General features: G+C 41.1%; 2 protein-coding genes across 2 annotated transcripts in view; both read right to left on the minus strand.

The window, feature by feature from the left end:
* LOC104352184 (dipeptidyl peptidase 4) overlaps positions 1 to 8,701 on the minus strand; it is a 43,900-nt gene extending 35,199 nt beyond the window's left edge. Inside the window, exons 1-2 of the mRNA XM_086465957.1 lie at positions 8,486 to 8,701; positions 8,144 to 8,228 (exon numbers count right to left, since the gene is read on the minus strand). Of these exons, the coding sequence (XP_086322083.1) occupies positions 8,144 to 8,228; positions 8,486 to 8,701 (301 nt within the window). The remainder of the gene's footprint in view (positions 1 to 8,143; positions 8,229 to 8,485) is intronic.
* Positions 8,702 to 14,912: 6,211 nt separating this feature from the next.
* GCG (glucagon) lies at positions 14,913 to 21,143 on the minus strand. Its single transcript, XM_009956899.2, has 6 exons — positions 21,046 to 21,143; positions 20,517 to 20,678; positions 19,923 to 19,976; positions 18,207 to 18,344; positions 15,946 to 16,089; positions 14,913 to 14,937 (listed from the first exon to the last, which is right to left on the minus strand). Exons 1-6 carry the CDS (start codon positions 21,141 to 21,143, stop codon positions 14,913 to 14,915), a joined length of 621 nt encoding a protein of 206 aa, XP_009955201.1.
* Positions 21,144 to 23,009: the final 1,866 nt, after the last annotated feature.

The raw sequence follows: 23,009 nt of genomic DNA on the forward strand, positions 1-23,009 counted from the left end.
CTACAGATAGCAATCCACTGCTGATAATTTTTTTTATATTACGTTACTCAACATTTGAATTAAAGTAGATAGCAGAGTTAAATGAGTTACAGAATTCAAGAACATATAGCAAGAAAACATTTCCATTCTCTGTCTTTTCCTTCACGACCTAGAAAAGCAATATATCCACAGATAACATGAAGATGACAAGGATCCTGTAATGCAGAGCAAAGTGCGTGAACATGCAGGGAAAAGAGGACAGTTAGAACAGTCAGATTCAAGCCAAAAGACCGTTTGGTCAGACAAACAGGCTTGCCAAGCTGGTGAAGAGGGTTTTAAACTAAAGTTGCCAGGGCAGGGGAACCTCAATCCATCCCACTCCTACCAGTCTGACACCAGTGCCAGCAACAGATGCCCAGAGCCTGGAGAGGGATCTCAGGTCAGCAGGAGAGCACCTGAGGAGCAGCACAAAGGAATTCCAGACAGTAAGTCAGCTTCATCAGTGCCCAACTTACATGCCTCTATGCAAACGCACACATCACGGGGAATAAGTAAGAGGAGCTAAGAGATGCGCGCACACCTGCAGGGCTGTGCTCTTATTGGCATCATGGAGACATGGTGGGACGGCTCCTGTGACTGGAACAATGGAATGGAAGGATGTTCAGGAAGGACAGGCAGTGGAGACAAGGAGGGGGTGTCACCCTCTATGCCAATAACCAGCTGTCGTGCATGGAGCTCTGCCTGGAGATGGATGAGGAGCTGACAGAGAGCTTATCGGTCAGAATTAAAGGGAGCACAGGGTCAGGTGACATTATAGCGGGGGCTCTGCTACAGGCCACCCAACCAGGAAAACCAAGCAGATGAGGCTCTCTATAGACACATAGGAGCAGCCTCACATTCACAAGCCCTGGTCTTCATAGGGGACTTCAACCACCCCAATATCTGTTGGGCGGACAACGCAGCAAGGCACAAGTAATCCAGGAGGTTCCTGGAATGCTCTGATGATAACTTCCTTCTCCAAGTGACAGAGGAGCCAACGAGGAGAGGAGCCACCCTAGGCCTTGCTCTCACCAACCAGGAGGAGCTGGTGGGGGGCAGCCTTGGCTGCAGTGACCATGAGATGGTGGAGTTCAAGATCCTTGGGGCAGTGAGGAGGGTGCACAGCAAGCTCACTGACCCGGACTTCAGGAGAGCAGACTTTGGTTTCTTCAGGGAACTGCTTGGTACAGTACCATGGGATGCAGCCCTGGTGGGAAGACGGGCCCAAGAAAGCTGTTTAATATTCAAGGATCACCTCCTCCAAGCTCGGGAGCGATGCATCCTAATGAAGAGGAAGTCAGGTGAAAATACCAGGAGGTCTGCATGGATGAACAAGGAGCTCCTTGGACAAAAGCTCCTGGACAAACTCAAATGAAAAAAAGGAAGCCTACAGAGGGTGGAAGCAAGGACAGGTAGCCTGGGAGGAATACAGAGAAATTGTCTGAGCAGCCAGGGATCAGGTTAGGAAAGCCAAAGGCCTGACAGAATTAAATCTGGCCAGGGATGTCAAGGGCAACGAGAAAAACTTCTATAGCTATGCTGGTGATAAAAGGAGGACTAGGGAAAATGTGGGCCCTTTCTGGAAGGAAACAGGAGACCTTGTTACCCAGGATATGGAGAAGGCTGAGGTACTCATTTTTTTTGTCTCCATCTTCACAGGCAAGTGCTCCAGCCACACCGCCCAAGTCACAGAAGGCAAAGGCAGGGGCTGGAAGAATGAAGAACCACTCACTGTAGCAGAAGATCAGGACAATCTAAGGAACCTGTAGGTGCGTAAGTCCATGGGACCTGATGAGATGCAACCATGGGTCCTGAGGGAACGGGAGGATGAAGTTGCTAAGCCACTATCCATCATATTTGAGAAGTCGTGGCAGTCTGGTGAAGTTCCCGCTGCCTGGAAAAGGGGAAATTTAACCCACATTTTTAAAAAGGAAGACCTGGGGAATTACAGGCCAGTCAGTCTGTGCCTGGCAAGATCAGGGAGCGGATCCTCCTGGAAACTATGCTAGGGCACATGGAAAATAAGGAGGTGATTAGTGACAGCCAACGTGGGTTCACTAAGGGCATTTTGCGCCTGACAAATTTGGTGGCCTTCTACAACAGGGTTACAGAATCACAAAATGCTAGGGGTTGGAAGGGACCTTGAAAGATCATCTAGTCCAACCCCCTGACAAAGCAGGACCACCTAGAGTAGATCACACGGGAACGCATCCAGGCGGGTTTGGAGTGTCTCCAGAGAAGGAGACCCCACAACCTCTCCGGGCAGCCTGTTCCAGTGCTCTGTCACCCTCACAGCGAAAAAGTTTTTCCTTATGTTAATGTGGAACCTCCTGTGCTCCAGCTTGCACCCGTTGCCCCTTGTCCTGTCACTGGACATCACCAAGAAGAGCCCGGCTCCATCCTCCTGACACTTGTCCTTTACGTATTTATAAACATTGATGAGGTCACCCCTCAGTCTCCTCTTTTCCAAGCTAAAGAGACTTAGCTCCCTGGAGTCATAAGGGAGACATTTCACACCCTTAATCATCTTTGTGGTTCTGTGCTGGACTCTTTCAAGCTGTTCCCTGTCCTTCTTGAACTGAGGGGCCCAGAACTGGACACAATATTCCAGATGCGGTCTCACCAGGGCAGAGGAGAGGGGAAGGAGAACCTCTCTCAACCTGCTGACCACACCCCTCCTAATACACCCCAGGATGCCATTGGCCTTCTTGGCCACGAGGGCACATTGCTGGCTCATGGTCATCCTGCTGCCCACCAGGACCACCAGGTCCCTTTCCCCTACACTACTCTCTAACAGCTCAGTCCCCAACCTATACTGATACATGGGGTTGTTCATTCCCAGATGCAAGACTCTACTCTTGCCCTTGTTGTATTTCGTTATATTTCTCCCTGCCCAGCTCTCCAGCCTGTCTAGGTCTCACCGAATGGCAGCACAGCCTTCTGGTGTGTCAGCCACCAGTTACAGCATTGGTGGATAAGGGAAGAGCAACTGAAATCATCTACCTGGACTTATGCAAAGCATTTGACACTGTCCTGCACGACATCCTTGTGTCTAAATTGGAGAGACATGGATTTGACGGATGGACCACTTGGTAGATCAGGAATTGGCTGTATGGTCACACTCAAAGAGTGCTGTATGGTCACACTCAAAGAGTCATGGTCAACGGCTCGACATCCGAGTGGAGATCAGTGTCAACTGGCGTTCTTCAGGGGTCAGTTTTGGGACCGGTGCTGTTTAACATCTTTGTTGGTGACATGGACAGTGGGACTGAGCGCACCCTCAGCAAGTTTGCCAACAACACCAAGCTGTGTGGTGTGGTCGAGACGTTGGAGGGAAGGGAGGCTCATCCAGAGGGAGCCGGACAGGCTGGAGAGGTGGGCCCGTGCAAACCTCATGAGGTTCAACATGGGTGGGCCATGTGCAAGGTCCTGCACCTGGGTCAGGGCAATCTCAAACACAGATACAGGCTGGGCAATGAGTGGATCGAGAGCAGCCCTGCAGAGAAGGACTTGGGGGTGTTGGTGGATGAAAAACTGAATATGATCCTGCAATGTGCGCTTGCAACCCAGAAAGCAAATCGCATCCTGGGCTGCATCAAAAGCAGCGTGGCCAGCAGGTCGAGGGAGGGGATTCTCCCCCTCTACTCTGCTCTTGTGAGACCCTACCTGGAGTACCGTGTCTAACTCTGGGGCCCTCAGCATAAGAAGGACATGGACGTGTTGGAGCAAGCCCAGAGGAGAGTCACGAAGATGATCAGGGGGGTAGAGCACCTCACCTATGAGAACAGGCTGAGGGAGTTGGGGTTGTTCAGCCTGGAGAAGAAAGAGAAGGCTCTGGGGAGACCTTCTAGTGGCCTTCCAGTACTTACAGGGGGCCTACAGGAAAGATGGGGAGGGACTCTTGATCAGGGAGTGTGGTGATAGGACAAGGGGTAATGGTTTCAAACTGAAAGAGGGGAGATTTAGATTAGATATTAGGAAGAAATTCTTTACCATGAGGATGGTGAGACACTGGAACAGGTTGCCCAGAGAAGCTGTGGATGTCCCATCCCTGGAAGTGTTGAAGGTCAGGTTGGATGGGGCTTTGAGAAACCTGGTCTAGTGGAAGATGTCCCTACCCACGGCAAGGGCGTGGGACTAGATGATCTTTAAGGCCCCTTCCAACCCAAACCATTCTATGATTCTGTGACAAGCCTACAGCATACTCACAACAAGGGAATTAACCTGTTGTATCTCCCACACAACTTTGGAGAGAACTTCAGCCATGATTTTGATTAAAGTCCTTTGAAGCTAGGTTACTGGAATTAACTACTCTCACAATTTATGTAACAGTTCTCTAAAAAACCCCCCACAGAATCAAGAGTCCTATCTACACCTTAATTTTTGAATCTAGATTCAAAAAGATTCTACTTCAAAGATCAATTTCTGATCCAGAGGTTTAAATTCCCTTACAGATTTTCTAGCGTTCTCCCTAAACACACTTAAACCTAATGCCTTTCAGAAACTGGAATAATACAGGACCCCTTATTCCCAAGAAAACCATGTCAGGTCACAGCTGCCAGATTCATACATCTTGTGTCACAGGTCTTCAAATACAAGGGTTGTGTATCAGTCAGAAGCCACTCTATATTGTAAACATACTGTTCAGTTGCAAGCAGGGTGTTGACATTGGCCACAGATACTCCTCCACACCACTCAGTCACAAATTGCCTTAGTTCAGGACAGAATGCAGAGGGGATAAAACAGGGGAAGACTGTAAATATGACCACCCCTAACAGAACAATGATGAAAGCTATTTGGAGACTTTTATACCCTTTTCTTTTCAGTTATATATTAATACGGCTGTGAGAAAGATCTGCAACCTCACCTCTCTGGAGGCCTTGAAGCACAAAGCTGTCTCAGCAGTCCCAACATTCTTCAACTTCAAATCCAGGATGACAACATGAACTTATTGGACTTCTGATGCCAGTAACTTTTATCTCCATTTATGGTAGCTTTCTACCAGCCACTAGTAACACCCAATACATCAGTTAGGCATCAGACTCACAAAGTACCCTCAGGCACCTTAAGGTCATTAACTTCTCCAGCACCTGCTGTGCTTTTACAGCCTCTACTAGGCACATTTCTATCAAAAGACCATAAAACCCCAGGCATAGTATCATCTAACTGCAAAAGTGATAAGCCTTCTCATTCAGTGAGTATCTCACCTTTGGAGAAGTCAACCTCTGGCTGAAGGAACCTGGTTTGTGACCAGACAGTTCTACAGGACCCCCATGACAAGGCTGTTTATGACTTGCTTATGGCAGCAGAATGATACTAGGTATTGCACTGTCTCCTTCCTGCTTTCAGCACTGGCTACTCTTCCTCTCACTCCTGGCCTTCCTGCTCAGCTGGCCATAACAAGAACTGCTGTTAGAGAAGAGGTAAAGATGTAAGGTCACTGGATGTTTCAACCTGCCTTTTGCACGGAAAGTTACTGGAGAAAAAAATGGGAGAAGCGTAAGTAAATGCATAAATGAATCATGAACAGACAGACCACAGTTTTTAAAAAAATACTCACACTTCAAGGGTGACCACTTGCTGCTGTAGTCACCCCTTGAATAGCTTCTCAAAGTATCACAATGCTTTCATCAGACTTCAAATACAACCCCCAAGGCTGTTTTGAGATTAAACTGTTTGATGCAAGATGCTCCATGTGGTTATTAAATACAAAATAAGGTGGCAAAATAGGCAGTGGCTATGAACAAAAAGTATAGGATTTTGTATACAGTTCTGGCTGAAGACTTTCAAGGTAAATAGTGAAAGACCACACCCAAAATTAAGGAATCCTTTTGCAAAACTCAGGTCTACAGTATTTGCCCACGCTAAATGGCTGCAAGAGAAGAAGCAGGAGTTCCACCTGCCAGGCCTACAGTCTAGCCAACAAGCCAGAACTCCTCCGGAATGACAAAATTTCACAACCTTTCACAGCACTGGAGCTCATTTATCAAACTAATTCTGTGCTGCATGACTACCAAGCTTACGAAATGAAAGTACACTGAGACACACAGCAGGCAGAAGAGCAGCAGGCCAAAGGTAAGAAATCCAAACTCAAAATTATTTGTGTATACTGACAGTCATAATTTTCACTCCCTGCACAATGCTTAAACCATTGGGATGAAATAAGAGACTTGATTACAATTACAGGGACTTTTATCAGAGCAGACTTTGATTTCACATAGTCACAGTCACATGAGCTGCTGCTCCTCCTCCCCACCACCCCTCAATTTTGCTACCTTTCATTTTGTACTCAGGCCAACACCTGTACTGACCCAGGAGGCATCCTCAGCGGACTTGCATGCCCTGAGGTCATTCATAAAAGCCACATAATCAAACTGTCAGTGATTAAGTGCTCTAACATATAAAGGAGTGATTATAAGTGCACCACCTGTACTCTCTCAGCTAACAGAAAACGTGTTTAGCACCCTTCAGTCAAAAAATTCAAAAGCACCCTGCAGTTCCCGAACTTAACGGTCACAGACATTACTGCTGGCCTCATTTGGGAAGAAACAGGAATCCAAGTTTTTTAACTGGGAACTCTCCATCTCAATCCTTATTTTATCCAGAGGAACCTAGTGAACTACTTGGGTGTTCTAGGTAGTTTCCCACGCACTGATTTCAGCCAACAGTAAAAAGACTGACACACTGCCCTACTCTTTCACAAATTAAATGACGCAAGCCAAGACTGACAGCATGGTGATATTCTGTATGTCATCCAACAAAAGTGTTTCTTTAAAGTGAAATCTATTTACTATATAACTCATTGACTGATTCTGAATTGCAGCCACTTCTACAGCAAAAGGATTCCGATGCTACGATTTATGAAAGAACAATATCCACCTGATTTTCAGTAAGACACAGCATTGGCATTAAGGTAGACAAGCACCAACTCTTCAGCACAGTTCAGGCCTGCATACTGAATTCTTTCACTAGGTGTTATGCCTGCACACATGCATCTGATTACATTATCAGGACCCTTTCTCTTCCTCTTCCCAACTTCTGAAACTAAGAGTATTTTCTGTCACCTCAAAAATCTGCTTCTTTGAGATGTGTCAAAAAGCTGCCCAAAAATAACAGAAAAGAGAGTCACTTGCATCCACTCATGCAAGTTTTAGACCAGAAGGTATGTAATTCAGGTATCTGGACCTTGAAAATCTAGGTTTTTAATGACTGTGATACTAATAATGACAGAGCTGAATTGCAAAAAAGTTTAACGTAAATTATGCCATATGACATTATGACATAACTGACATACAAAAAAGCCACCAGGACTTTCTATGTACATAAGAAATGACTGTGTTCATTTCTGAACACACTGTCAAGATCAACGTGCGCATTTTTGCACTTCTTGGGGTGCACCTCACAAACAGAAAACCACCAAAGGTCCAGTCTAGAAAACACTTTGTCTCCTTAGAGTTTGCAGTGCTGAATTCTACATATCACGACTGCTCAGCTGTTAGGATCCTAACAACACAAAAAGAGAGATTAACCTGCAGCTCTGCCCTGTCAGCTGGAAGCAATGCAGTGCCTGATGAGGGTTTAATTATCCAGAGCTACAAGGACAACCTGGAAAGTACAAACTGATCAGAGTCCAAAAATGCATTCCAAAGCTTTTCCTACTTTCTGACCTCTGTAACTGGGCTGTGTATATCATTTCAGTCAATAGCGTTAACAAAAGTTGTGCAAACAAAGCAAATTTGAGGGAATATAATCTTAGCTCTTCCATACAGCCTAGAAAATTGACGAACTGGCATTTCACTGATGCTTCTAAAGCCTTCGGCTGCAGCAGGAACGGAAAATGCTGAAAACGCTAATGCTCATAACTAGTACTTTCCCAGCTCACACAGGAATCGGGGGACTTTGTAACTTCCCCCTTCCCTCCTCCCAGGCGAGACATCTTGCTGATGGAGTACCTCCCAGTTTCCCGGGACCTCCGGCTCTATCAAGCCCGTTCCCCAAAGCACTAACTTTAAGCAAAACTTCCCCCCGCTCGCTGCAGTGAGGGTCCCGCGGGTCCCCCGAGCCCGGCAGAGCCCCGGCGGCCGCAGGGAGCCCCCCGCCCCTCCCGGCCTCACCGCGGACTTACTGCCGGTGAGCAGAGCCAGGGGCACGGCGACGACCGTGACGACGACGGCGACCCCCAGGATCCCCAGCAGCCACTTCAGGAAGGTCTGCAGTGAGAAGCCCCGTCAGGCGGCGGCCGCGGCCGCGCAGGGCCCGCCTGTGCCGCCGCCCGCCCCGTCCCGTCCCTCCTTCCCTCCCTGGCCCACCTGCATGGCGCGGCGGGGCCGGCGGAGCGGGGCGGGCGCAGGAGCGGAGCGGAGCGGAGCAAACCCTCCGGCCCGTGGCTGCGCGGCCCTGCCGCTGCCCTCCGGGGCTTCCCCGCCCGAGCGGGCGCCGCGGCGGGGCGGGGGCGGCCGGCGCTTGCAGGAAGCGAGCGGCGCCCGGCACCCGCGTCGGTGCGGGAGCGCGGCTTCCCGCCGGCCGTGCCGCTGCGCGCGGGGGTTCGGGCTGCGGCTCCTGCCGCCCTCCGCACGCTCGGGGCGCGGCGACCGCTGCACGTTAGAGAGGAGGGACCTTTGACACTGGAAGGGTTTCTGTAGGAAATCAGATAGCGGGCGCACGCAGGTCCCGGGAGTGACATGCCTTCGCGGGCTTTGATAACACCGGCATTTCTTGTAAAGTTTCTGCTCGTTGAACTTCTTCCTCTGGCAATCAAGTCACGGAAAGGCTGGTGAAATTGCAGGAAGGGTTACATTTATTTCTTTGGCACTGGTTCTTGGCATGAAAGAGAGGTGGATGTGTAAGTCTGAAAAATGGAATTTTAAATTAAGACCAGAAAATGGAATTATAGGAGAGAAGTTTAAAATTTAGCTCTGAAGATGACCCTGGTTTATCACATCAGACAATTCCATTTCCAGGGAGAATTTTGAGTATGTGCTGAGGTGGTAGAACTGATTGGTGGAAAAGACTGAGAATAACCTTTAAATCAAAAGTATAAAACATTCGATTGTTTGAAAAGCTGAGTGTCAGCAAGCAGTCAGAAAGCTGTGGGAGTTTCTGGAATTATTTTAAGAGAAGAATTCCAACCTCAAGTGATTGCCGAGTGGTGTGGTTTGTGCTTTTGGTTTGGTCCATCTCTGCCTTTTTTCACTCTATTTGCAGAACACGAGCAGTTCAGAGGGGTGTAGGTATTTTACAAATGGAACAGAAAAAGTACGTGATCCACTTAAGCAAGAGGAAGAGACTCAAAGACAAGGGAGCAAATGTTCTCAGTTTTCTTCAAAATACTTGTCAGAGCTTTCAGTAAAGTTGTGCTGCTTGTTCCTTCGTTCCACTTCTGCAGATTGAGCACAGCATTCAGCAGTTTGCTGCTGTTTTTTAAGTAATCTGTACCTGCAAGTGAGTTAGTAACTTTTTATGATAGATACATCTCCTTTAGAGTAACCGCAAGTATTTATGAACATAAGGGTTTGTCTGTATGGAAGGTAAAAAAAAAACCTTACACTCTGCTTGCTATTGTGTACCATTCTCCTGGAAGGTAGTGGTTACTGCTAGTTACAAATTTACACAGTGCCAGCTGTATCAGTTTACCTGAGGAATATCATTAATGTGCTCTGACAGTAGTTCTGTGCAGCTCAGTGTAAGTTTACAACAGAGGATCTAATGTGCTGCAAATTCACAGCTTGCTTAACAGTGATTTCTGTATATAGGTAAGTCCACTTCTGTAAAGTAAAATCACAGTGAAATAGCAATCTTTTACATTACTTTTCAAACTGGCATCCCATGTACGCTGTGAGATGCATGACCAGAGTTTCATAATGTCTTACAGCTCCACTTAGATATCTATCTGGTATACTGTGCACTTGCTTGTGTTGCCAGCAACAAAAGAAAACCAAAAAAAAAAAAACCCCAACCCTGGGGTGAATTTACCTTTTCCCAGTGAGTAGGAATTACAACATAGTTCAGCCAGTCTGTGTTTTGTTTTCTAAACATTTAAGTAGTGATCATCACTGTGTCTCAAAGCACAGTACAGTCAAATTGCACTCTCAGTCTTGTGATAAAATGTGCCTGAATGTTACCAAGCTTTTCATAGCCACGTTGCAGTTTAATAATGTTTTCAAAGATTGTCTGGAAGGTTTTAATGTTTCTCAGTGGTTAATTCTAAGAAGAGAAAAAGACCTACGCTGACAAAGCATGTGCCTAGCTTCTGATAGTTTCAGTGGGTACACAATTCTAAGTGGCTTTGGAAATCTGGATTCATGTGTCTAGAACAAAATTTCTAATTTACAGCGCTTCTGACACTTATGGGACTTGGTTCTGTACTCAGAACCACCTGAGTGATCCTGTAAGATTCAATATAGCAGAATATGTTTTCCGTTTAGTTACATTAGTTCCTAGCAGTAAGTCTCTACACCTTGAAAAAACCTCAGATTCCTCCTGTCTGATCAAAATACCTGTGGTCCCAAAAATAATTGTAATGGTTGTTCTTCTGGTGTTCTGTCAGATTGTGTTTTGTGGTAGTCTGAGACTTAAACGTTGCTCCAGCTAAATATTTCAAATTACTTCATACCATGGTGTTCTTTTGCAATCAGATATGTATTAATATGATGCCAAGAGATTAAAGAAATGAATATCCAGCAGTGGCTGATATGCAATAAAATGTGAGAAGCCCTAGCTGTTCATCATATTGTACGCTGAACAGAAAAGTATTGATAAAGAAGTTGTATCATTAAGAAGAGCCACTTACTAGAAACCAAAATACAGCTTTCAGCCTGAAATTTGGCTTTCTCAAATACTTGGTGGACCTGCCAGATATGATGTCTCCTTCAGACTTCCAGGCTCAGGGAAACTCAAGACTTTTTTGTAGGTCTGTTTATATATTCGAGTCTTTCCTCCAGAAATACTTGGAGAAGTCAAACAGGAAAAATGGAAAACATAAGCTCTCTGGAGGACAAAAGAAAATTATTGTTTGCAACTAAAATGTATACAGGCTACTTGACAGGTGCAATAACATGTTCCAGATGTCTCAGTCTGTGGCTATGGGAGACAAAATACATGCTGGAGAAAGTTTTATACCGATTCAGTGGCTCACTTCAAATGTGCTGTGGGGAAGAGAAGGCAAAAGTGCTGTTAGCACTGAGGAGTGTTCAAGTTGTTCTTGACTGTGTCTTTTGATACTAAATATATTAAAAATGTCAGGTTTTTTCGGAAATAATTTTATTTTGTTTCTTTGCATTTGAGGCTGAAATGGCATGAGGACAGTTTTGTAATTCATCATTACACTGGTTCTGTTTGAGAGGATGTGAAGAGTGTTAACTGTAAATCAGGAAAGCAAATGACAAAGCAAATTTTCTGTGGTTATGTCATTGGGACAACCGTTTCAATGTGGCTAGTAACAGCTGTCATTCAGTTCTTTTGTGTTTATGTACTTTTCTTTATAAAATTAATTTCCTGGCAACTGAAGGTTCTTGCCTCAGAGCACAGTCGAATGGTTTCTGTTCATTTTTATTTTATTAATTCCAATTAGTTGCCTTGTTTTGCTTCGATATGCTTATTTTTCCAGATAATAAATAGGGTGGAAGAGGAAGGATGCTGCACACCCGGCATATAAAATACAGTTAATAAAGGAGATAATACTAGGAACACTTTTTAATAAAGGCCACCTGGGAATTCTAGGCAGCACATGTGCAGGTACACAGAGGACTCCAGATACACGTGAGTTCATGGAATGAGAAATTGTAGAAGGTGCACATACACAATACAGTCAAAACATCTGGGCCAGCAGTATTGTTTTCATACAGCTGAAAGAAGGCATAAGGTTCAGTTTTCTAGCAGAGTGAATGAAAACAAAAAAATAATGACGTTTATGCATAATAAACTGTATCTATGATAAATTTACAATGTATTTCAAATAGGATGGGACCCATAACCTAACTCTTCTGTAGACTTAAAACTCACATCAGGTGCAGAGGGCATCGCAACAGTGCCATCTTTTATAGCATGCCAGACAAGACCCCTTACATACACCAGGGCATGTGATTTTAATAAGCTATATACAGTTTGGGGCCTTGACTAGAAGGAAGATTAATGTTTCTGAGAGCGGATGAGGGTGTAGCTCTGTAGGTAATGCTGAAACATGCTCTTGAGCATGATTCCTTTAAGCAGTCCCACTTCCCTTCCTTTATTTGCCAAGAGCAAACTGAAGCCCCCTCATACAAGCAGCAGCACCACAGGCAATGCAATCAATGTAATAACTGACAGCCATTGCCTGAAGACTTTGAAAACCATCTAGTATTTAAAAGGAACCTTCAGCCCACTCTGTTCCTAAATTTCTCTACCAATGTACCACTCACAGCATGTGAGGCCTAGAATTACCTCTTTCCCTTACTACAGTACAAAATTAAAATTAAAACATAAATAGCAATTCCCTCTAGGCTTGAATGCTGTAACTATTCTCCCTTCTCTTAGCCTGCAGACATGGGTACCTGTTGTCTAGTAAAGACACTTTTTGAAGAAGTCACTGCTACTTATTTCTTCCTATGTTTGTAGCATTCGCTGAATTTCATCTAGCATGTATAAGAAATACCCAGCACATACCTCATTTTTAATCCCATATGGACTTGCTCTGTGATTTCAGGATATGTAAATCCTAGTCCTGTTGAGCTAAAACATGGGTTTGAAACTTCTGGAACATGCTCAACTTCATCTCACTTCTGAAGAAAAAGTGTCTTTTGATTCATGCTCTAGATTGGGACTTAGAAAATTAGAGATTGAGTATTTTTGCTGTGTTCCAGACAAGCTGCACAACTTTGAGAAAATAGTTTATACCCCTCTGTTCCTAAAAGCATATAATTTGTAAAAATGTGGAAAAACTGTTTTCATAGCTGACAAAGCCATCATCAGGGGGTGCTCAAATACACTGGTGATGTACACCACAGGAAAATGCATTTGTGACTCAGGAATCCTGTCCTTCAGAGCACTAAATACCCTGGACACTGTGGAATAAAACATTTTAAAGACAGTTGCTCAATCTATGGAAATAGAAGTGTTAACTGTACCATTTCAGCTTGGACCATATGGATCCAACTGTGTATAACTGAATCTTTTTAAATTCCAGAAGCACTTGGAATCAAACCACTGTGTACAAATGGGATTATTTAAACCAGAAATATGTATACATTCCTCCCCCAGCCCCCGCCCTGGCCCTTTTAATCTCCAGTGGTATTTTGGATACTACGATGGTTTGCTTTAGTGCAAGGTTCTATTGAGTTTTAATTGTTTAAAGTTGGGATGTTAGAACAGCTTTCTGTTGCTGTCAAGAAGCTGTTCTAGATGCCAAGTTGCGTATGATCGGTCCTGATCTGAAATTACAGAATATTGGTTCCTGTAGCACTTTGGGAGGACAATGTAACGTAATTTTCCCAGAAGTTTTAGACCATCAGTGAAAGTTTCAGATGCCTCTAAAAACTAAATAAGACACAAAACTATACCAGGTATTCCTAGCAAAGTTATAGGTGCTAATTCTGATCCAACAACGCTCCTGCTTCACATCAGCTTCTACTAGATGTGTGCTAAGGCCCTTGGCTTTCTTTTAAACCACTTGCCCTTTAGGACATTTTAAATAGATACCTGGCATATTGCTATTATAGCAAAGGAAGAAAAGGGGGTTTTGGTAGTCATCAGAAGTAAGAGGTGCCTAACAGCACCTGTGGCTATTTGAGAGTAGTAGCTACTACCATACCTACAAAAACATGCCCTGGGCAGCTGAGAGATAATAGTTTGGATCACTAGAAACACTGAGATCTGCAAGAAAAATATTCTGTCACCATAATGGAGAAGGCACAGGTGACTGAAACGACAGTTGTGCTTGTATGTTACAGTACAGTGCTGCTAAATGCAAGAGATGGTCGACGAAGTGGTTCTCAGAGGAAGAAGGAAGAAAAGAATAAAACACAGATTAGAGTGACCCCAGGGCCATTTGAGTTGGCTTTTCTTGGCAGTCTTATAAAATTTGAAGAAATTATGTGGCAGTTTCCACTACTAATGGAGTATATTGCACTTAATATTTTTCAAAGCTGTCCTGCTTTTGCTGAGAAACCAGAATTTATGCTAATGAAGAATACTTGTCTGTTCAGTCTTGTTTCCCCCCCTAGTTTCATTTCACATGATTTCTTTTTCAACTAAAGGTAATTCAAAGTTCACACAGCTCTTTTCTGAGAATCATTATGGAGAAAATGTGACAAAACAAAATGTTGAGTTTGTTTTATCATTCCAAACAAACCACTTCCAAGATCTCAGTGACACTAAAATATTAGATTAAAATGAAATGGAGTGCAAAGAGGCACAAGGGATATACACATGAAAAGTCAACAGAAAAGAAGCTTGAAAAAATTTATTTAAGGCTATAATTTAATATCCTTAAAGCTTAGCCTTTTTATAACAAAGGTTTTAAGAGGGATATTCACTTCTCAGGCATTTGTAACTGCCATCCCCTTACAAATAACGCATATAATTGGTGATTGAATCTTTTGTGTGTAGAAGTCAACTTTTTATAAAAATAATTTTATCATTGAATATAAATGGAGTTACTTCAGTCCCAATAAATGGAAAATAGGAAGTTATGGAACTTTCATAGTCTTAAAGCTGTTAAGATAACCATCCCTTAGACAATAGGTTTTCCATATATAAACCTTTGGCAACACTAAACTATAGTACAATTATTTCCTGGCATGCAAGGTGACATAGCTTTGTTACACCTAATGTAAATGACAGAATACAGATTTCAGAATCTCTTAATAACTGGCAGCTGATGCAATGAAGATCTTCATTTATCCCATTTTTATTCTGCATTTTTACTGGTATTCTCCCAAAAGGTCCCTGGAAAAAAAAGTAGCAGCAATTAGGACATATTATAAATCTCCCAAGATTTATGAAATATGTGTGTAACATATTTTTTCTGTTTAAGAGTTAGCAGATGTTAGTTCCACAGACCCCTCAATGCCTCTCTCTAATAACAGACTGAAAACAATTATTCATAAAGGAAAAGCTTTTTAATAGTTTCTAATACATTATTTTCCTAAATTGTTTGTTTCGATGCTGAACTACAAACAAAAATATTAAAAAGTTAATAAAAACTGTATTTTAACTATAACTTCTAAATTTTTTGAGGCAATATTGGTTGTTTCAGATTTCCAAGATCAGCTAGTCATTTTGGGTGTCTCGATAGTCCAAAGACTGAAAGTGATTAATTTTTACAGACTGGTCGTCCAACATTTTAAAAAGTCTCTCCACTCACATGTGCCTTGAGTTGGCATTTTATTAATTTTGAAACACTTTGTTACTGTTAACAGATAATTCTTAAATATTAACCTGTTCACAGAGCTCACATAGGAAATGTTGGTTTGCGAACAACATTTGCCTGTATACATGCAAACTAAAGCAGGGTTCTTAAGTAGTCCGCTATCAGGAACTCATATTACCATACCCTATTCCCTGATGACAAGCCACAATTGAAGGCAGTGGTCTTTAAAGAATAATGAATTTGCTGTAATTTTACCAAGAAATATTTCTGATTTTATAATGCCCATGCAAAGAAAATATTTATTTTTCAGTAATTTAATATGACCTTACTTTTGGTACCATCCAGTGGCAAAACTCCCTTCAAGTTAAATAGGAAACTATTAAATAGGTTCACCACTGATGCAAAATACAAATTCTATTTGAAATGAGTTCTGTTTAGTGGTTTGTCCTTGTTCAGCACTGTCTGTAACAAAGTTGTTAACACAGTTACAGGTACATCAGTAGTTGAGAGATAAATTAGCATTATTTTCCATATGTGTGACAAATACAGAATATTAAGAATAACACAATCAAAAATTCAGGCACCTTTGGGTAACTTTTGTGTTAATCAGCCATTTTAGGAACTCTTTGGCAGCCATGTCATCAAGGACTTTGTTGATATCACTTGTGAAAGTGCCATCTGCATGTCTTCGGCCCATTTCTTCGGCCACAAGAGCTTTTTCTGAGAAACTTCAAAGGGAAGAAATTATCAAACAATTTGCAGACAAAAATAAACAAACTGTTTAAAGGTCCTCATTACAGGATTCTAGCACACTGCACATTTCCTGTGATTTTAAGGAGTTAGGAGTTGAGCCTGATGTTATAGCACGGTGTATATCAGAACATCTTTTGAGGCATTATTTTCACAACAGAATAAAGAATGGAAGTCTCCCTTTACCAGATGAGGTCTGTTCCTTCAGGTGAGTCTAAATTCCTCTCTAACATTTTTGAAAAAGCCATACATGCAAAAACATCTCAGTCTGCAATGTCTGTGCCAAGTAGGCTAAGCGTCAATAAAACTCACAGTAGATTTACCAAGAATTCTTATTTAAGAAATATAACTACTAAAACATTATAGCAAAATTTTCATACATTCTTTTCTGTTTTAATTGGACTTAAGTCCTAGTTATATACTTCAAATTATAATGCGTAATTGTTTAGCTATTAAGAGCAGCAGCTTTTTTGGGGAGGTTAAAATAATTACAACACTGTATAAAATTGATGTGCCTTTTTTGCTGTACAATGGCATTTTATATTTGTAATCAGATCCTGATTCTTGCTCTGTCCTTTTTTGACTGCTGGAAAACCATTATGCCAAGAGCCTGATTTAGAAAACTTTTCTCTCTTGTTTCATCCCATCAAATATAGGAAGATTTTAATGGATACCATTAAGGTGGGCTGATGCTGAAGCACACTGTGCTCTGGGACCAATGACAGGCAGACTGATTATTTTCATGCACCAATGTCAGGGAAGGCTATGTATGAGTTTGATCATATACTAAATATTGGAAAGCAGAAGGGTGCTCACATTTAATTGTCCATCTAAGTTTTTAAGCACAGTTCATCACAGCTAGGTTGTATTTCTCTCTTACAGATACTGAAATGCCCTATTTCTGCTCCTGAAAATAAAACATGACAGAAAACCAACTGAACATCCCTATGAAATGGCACCAGCCTTTCCCTTCTCTGTATAGCTGACCTCATTTATTTCACTCATTTTTTCAGGAAATTGTCATTATTTACAAATTTACTTTTCCCTATTTAGTCTTCCTTGACTACAGCACACAATCTTGTCTTACAGATTATATTTTATTATTATTTATTATTTTTATATAGTACGAGAGACTTACATAGTACTTTACAGCTGATAGAATATATAATCCGAGGATGAACTGAAATCCCTGCCCCGAAGAGCTTACAGTCTAAAGGCACAAATAAGTACAGAACAGTTAAAAGGTGGGGCGTGGCACGTGCATGGTGTAGCTCCTAACGGTGCAGAGTTGGAAACAGATGAGATAGAAGATGCCTGCAGGAGGTTGAAGGTAATGCTATTCTAAGTGTAAGACTATCATGAAAAAAGATGTAAAGTCATGAATGAGTACATGAAGTGGCTTGAGAAATCTGCAATGAGTATGTGGAGAACAAGATATTAACGAAAGATATCAGAGCCATAGGTCAAAACTGTGGAGCACTGCATCCAGGAAATGGTGAACCATAGCAAAAGAAGTAGAGGTGTCTTAAAAAGGAAAATAAATCATAGCTGTAGGAAATGATAGTTATTTTGGCAGCAGCAACTTGGGGAGACTTTGTCGAGCCTGGGAAGAGGAAAAGAAGTCATCAGTTACTGCTGGGAATGATCACCAGCGCATGGAGTACAGCTGATGACATTGGTAAAAATTTAATCTTGGAAATACTGCAAAGATTGACTGTGAAAGGGAAAAAAAGAGAAAGTAATTTGACACTGACTTGAATCATCTCAATGATAGTAAAGGAGACTGTGAGCAATCTTATATGAAGGGGGAAAGGTGGTAGGTAGAGGAAGGTCTGGTTTAGTTTTAGATATGTTGACCTTAAATATGACTTGACCTTTTAGAGCGTAACAGCATACTGAACAGGTTTGTTTTAATCTGTATTTGAACTTAATGATGTAAAGTGGTAGTCTAACTCCCACAGAATATCTTCTGTTACAAAAGAAAAACATGAAGTACAGCAAGAATGATCAAAAACACATCAAGGTGTCATCAGACTTGATTTCTAACCCTAAAAGCAAGGCAAAAATCTAATTATAGGAATGGATGGATTCTTACTCTCTTCTTCCTCGTCCGTTCACTAACCAAGCAATGAACTCTTTGGCAGCTTGGCCTTCCAAATAAGAGGTGATATCACTGGTATAGGTGCCTTCAGCATGTCTCTCGAATTCAGCATGACGCTTGGAGATTGCATTGCTGAAAAAAGAGAAATACTGTAGGAGCGTGCTGCATAAGAACTTGATTTTTTCTATAACCTTTATTGTTTTTTATTTCCCACCCACCAGGCTAGCATTTCTTATTAGGGAGAGGGTTTTTTTTTTCTTCCCAAATTACACTTGATTTTTTTTTCTTGCTATCTTTCAGTTCTGAACACATTGTCTGCTATTCAATACAGTTTTGTGCAGATGCCTGAACTAGTTCTGAATGAATTAAATCAGGTGCTGAAAGCAATTAGAGATGCATTGGAATTGTCTTCTGCTAGATTAATTAGCTATGATAAACAAACTGTATTATACAGACATACTTTTTTTACCTTGTGTTAACCTAAAAATTTCCACTACGCCACTCTTCATTATTTCTTAGCCAAACTGTTCATACTTAATTCCTCTTGAATTTATATTTTGAATTGTTTTGTGAACACCCTTTTAATTGTCATTCTGACCAAGTGATAATCTTGGAACAATTTCAAGCCTGATCACATCCAGCTTAATACAGACAATTGCCTTCTCCCTCCCTACACCTCTCTGATATAGCACAAAATTACGTCACACTGGCCCTTAGGAAGGCAAGCTACTCTAAGAAGTAGGCATATAAAGGAATATTTTCCATGAATAAGATCCCTAGCATTTCTATTTCAGAATTTGCTAATTTCTGCCCAATTTTCAGGGCCTCTAGCTCTTTCTGTTATTTTTTATCTTCTTGGGATTTCACCATTCCTCCTAATTCAGTACCATCTGCACTTTTCATCAGCATGCTAACTAAGTTGTTTGGAACATTTTTAATGAAACATTAATTTTATTGAGATACGCTGTTTCATTGAAGCTGAAACATATTACAGCTTTGTTACTGGTATTGACAGTGTTTTGATCGGAAGGATCTTTGTGATCAGGGCTATCCTCTTTGAAATTTCTGACAAAAGGGAGAATTAATAGAGGTATTTCAATCTGTTTTGCAAAACCACTTACTGGGTTTTTGTTTTATTTGTTCCAAATTTCCAACCCCTCCCAGCCCTCTCCTAAAAACATTGTCAAGAAACAAAATTCTGGTCTCCAGCAGCTCTTGTGTTCTCCTTTCCTGTAATGAGCAGTTTATGTCACATTGGACCAAGTGCTTAGGGCTGAGCGTTGTATCGTGTTTTGTCAGCTCTCTGCAAATTGGTGCCTGGCCATTTTCCCTTCATTAGTCTTCTCACTGGTTTTCTTTTCCTCAACATAATGGGTTTTTTTGTTTCAGTCTTTTTCTATACCAAGTTTGTCTTTTTATCTTATTCTCTACTCTCCTTTGTTACTTGAAATGTCCTTTCCTGAAAGCTGTTCTCATCTTGTTGCATTCCTTGAAGCCACTGCACGTAGCTACATAGAACATAGGTACAGGAGTGAATAACATAGAGACATTTCCTCTTGCCTTGTAAAAAAGCAGGTGCAAGACAATTTCTTTCTATAGGTATTTCTTGGATTATGGTAACATTGTAAAGACTCTAGTTGTTTTCTTTCTTGTTTAACAGAAAATGAGCTAAAACTGATTTTGAGTAACAAGTTGAGGCAACTAGAATACCTTGAGAGCTGGTCCGGGAGTTTGTCATTTTCTTTGTCCTCCTGTCCTTGTTGGCTGTAGTGGAATTCCACACTCATTAGTTCATTATTACCAGTACATTGCAGAGCATGCATAAGCTGCTAGGATTTTATTAGTTATTATTTAAATACAATAAACAACTATGACTGATAGATGAATGCTGCAAATAATAGTGGGCTTATGAATTGAAATTAATAAAATATATAGAAATTATTACTTTATACTTGAAATGGCCCAGACCTTTACATTATATTTGCATATCATATTCCTATTGAACTTAATTCATTCACTGAGGCAATCTGTCACAAAGAGGCTGAGATAGTCTTTTTAGGTGGCATGTCAGGCAATATGCTGGTACTACACTTGATTTATCAAAATCCTTTTTACTGATTTTGCACATATTCCCCATTTCTAATAATATATTAACATTATATAGAAATTTTCCTTAAGTACTTTAATTACTTGAGGATTATACATAGTCCGTGATGGGAAGCTGAAATCAAGAAACTGAATTCAGCCACATTTTTGGCTGTTTCTATATATGGAGATCTATAGCAATGCGATCGAAATGCTTACCCATTTCTTTTGGTGCTCATTAACCATTGCACAAAGTCCTGAGCTCGCCTAGTGTCCAAGTACTTGCTGTAGTCACTGGTGAATGTGCCTTGTGAGTGACGTTTCACTTCATTCAGCTGTCTAGATTCATCTAATGGTTCAGACTGGGAAGCTTTGAATGATCTGTGAAAAGTTTAGAACTTGTTAATTGGCAATGGTTATAGTACATTCCACAGGTGCATTGACTTTTATACTCCTAGAAAGCCAGTGACATATTGATCACTATCTGACTATAAAATGAATCAACATAGCAGATTGGATACTGCACAGTTACAAGGTTTCCTTGGATAACTAAGGTGGCTGGTTTTTGTAATACCAAAAAACTCATGTGCTTTTCTTTCCAATATTAGAAACTGCTGACAATTCCAATGGTAGATTAAGTACTGCGTAATAGTATATAAAAAACTATGTCATAGTATGTTTTGCTTCAAACTATAAGAAAACAAAGTTCAGGCCAAGTGTTTGTAGAAGTTTGATCTAGAGAATTTACCTTGATTTCTCCTCTGTATCCTGAAGAGGATTTTGCCAGCTGCCTTGAACTATCATTAAAAGGAGTCCAGCAACAAAATAAACACTTTTCATTTTCATTGCCTGTCAAGACATAAATAAGGCAAAGAAAAATGTAATGATCTTTACATATGTCTTAATGAATTACATCAAAAAAGAGACATCCTTAATGCTGATCTGAACTTGAAGATATTGAGAGCCTGTGAGGATGAGGTCCATGTCCAGTGAATGGAGACTAGTGCCTTAGGTAGGCATCCAAAAGATGTAGTCTGTGTTCTAGTCTTTAGGCTCTAGTCTATTCTGGAATGCAAGGTGAGGTGAGAGCAACTGCATCCTCACTTTCTTTTGTAATAAGAGGATGAAGGTCTGTGTCTGCTTTGCTCTGTGTTCTGCTGATGGCAAGCATTAGATCTGTTTCTAGAATATTGTTTCATTGCAAAACTAGGGTATTGGTGTGACTTTTATTTTTTTCCGTGTTGTTCACTAGAAAAAAACCAAAGCAAATCTTTGTCGGGAATACTGTCACACTGGCAGCTCCCTATTCTTTTCTTCTGGCCCTCAACCCTGCTTTGTTTTTTTTTTTTTTGTTTGAAATAACAGATATTGCAGCAGTAGGCCTCTGGACTTAATAATGAGTTATTAATAGGGGTGACTCCTTAGAAAAAACAACCACCAAACCACTACTGACATAATACAATATTTCAGCTTATGGGCTTCCATTATGGGGCTATATGGGATATACAAGATATGAGGTATATATGTCATATTAATAGTAATACACCAAAGCAGAAAACATAGTATCCCAGATGTAATTTTTACTGTTACAGGTCATTCTAATGGCTTCAACCATGTAACAGAAATGGCTGCATTATTATCTGTGTATTCACCATGCACACTGTAATAACTTGACCAGTCTCACTGATTTAATGTGAGATGATTCAATATAAACTAGAGTATTACAGTCTGTAGAAATGCTTTGGTGATCCACAACCAAGCTGTGATTCCTTTACTTGCATTAGTGACTGCTTTACTCATGCAAGTAGTACAGTTATAACTTTTAGTGAATGGTCACCAACAGGAATAAGGCTACAATTTTCATTGTTTAATTTAGTACTATTAGTCTGTTCATATATGCTTCCCTATAGGACAAACTGTTGAACAAAGACATGCTATTAATTTTAGGCTCACAAAACCCTGTGCAAAAGAGACTATGAGCAGCTAATGGCTAATAAACTCAGAAGTGCTTTGCATAAACAGGAAATGGGAGGAAATCTACTTAGAAAGTCAACTAGTATGTATTGTTTATTTTTAATTATTTTGGATTACTTAAATTTATGTGTATATGAATGCATGCAAAAGGAAATGAACTTACAATCTGGTTAGGCACTTTTGACCTTGACAAAGAAATGGAATATGCCATTAATTTAAAGGCTAAATGCTTACTCACTGAATCATGAATATTAAACACTCATTCATTCTAACTTTAAAATCAGTGTGGATTACAATATTAATCTGCTGTAAAGCAACAGAAGTTGCAATGAGTTCACATCAGCAAAATGTCACTGGAAATAATTTCATTTACTTGGACTGATACTTGTATATTTGAAAGAGGCCTTCTGCCATCCACGACAGTTTCCTATAGAAGTTTATGATACAGTCTGAAAAATAAAGGCAGATAGGAAAGATGAGTGCATTGAAGTAAAGTGGTAGGTGTCAAAGTAAGACCCAGCCAGAAAACACCCTCCCCACTAAATGTAATCTGCGCTGAACTCTTACGGTGGCACTGGAGGAGTTATTTATTGGAATTCATTGATTTATAAAATAAGGCAGTCTGAGTGAAAACGTATCTATTCTCTGTTAAAATGCCTTGTCACAATAGGCTGAATTTAAATATACTATAGCCTGGAGGAAACCGTAAGAAAGTTAGGAAGCAATGGTGTGTAGAAA

This window comes from Leptosomus discolor, chromosome 5, assembly GCF_034619465.1.
Source record: "Leptosomus discolor isolate bLepDis1 chromosome 5, bLepDis1.hap2, whole genome shotgun sequence".
In the NCBI taxonomy this organism is placed as follows: Eukaryota; Metazoa; Chordata; class Aves; order Leptosomiformes; family Leptosomidae; genus Leptosomus; species Leptosomus discolor.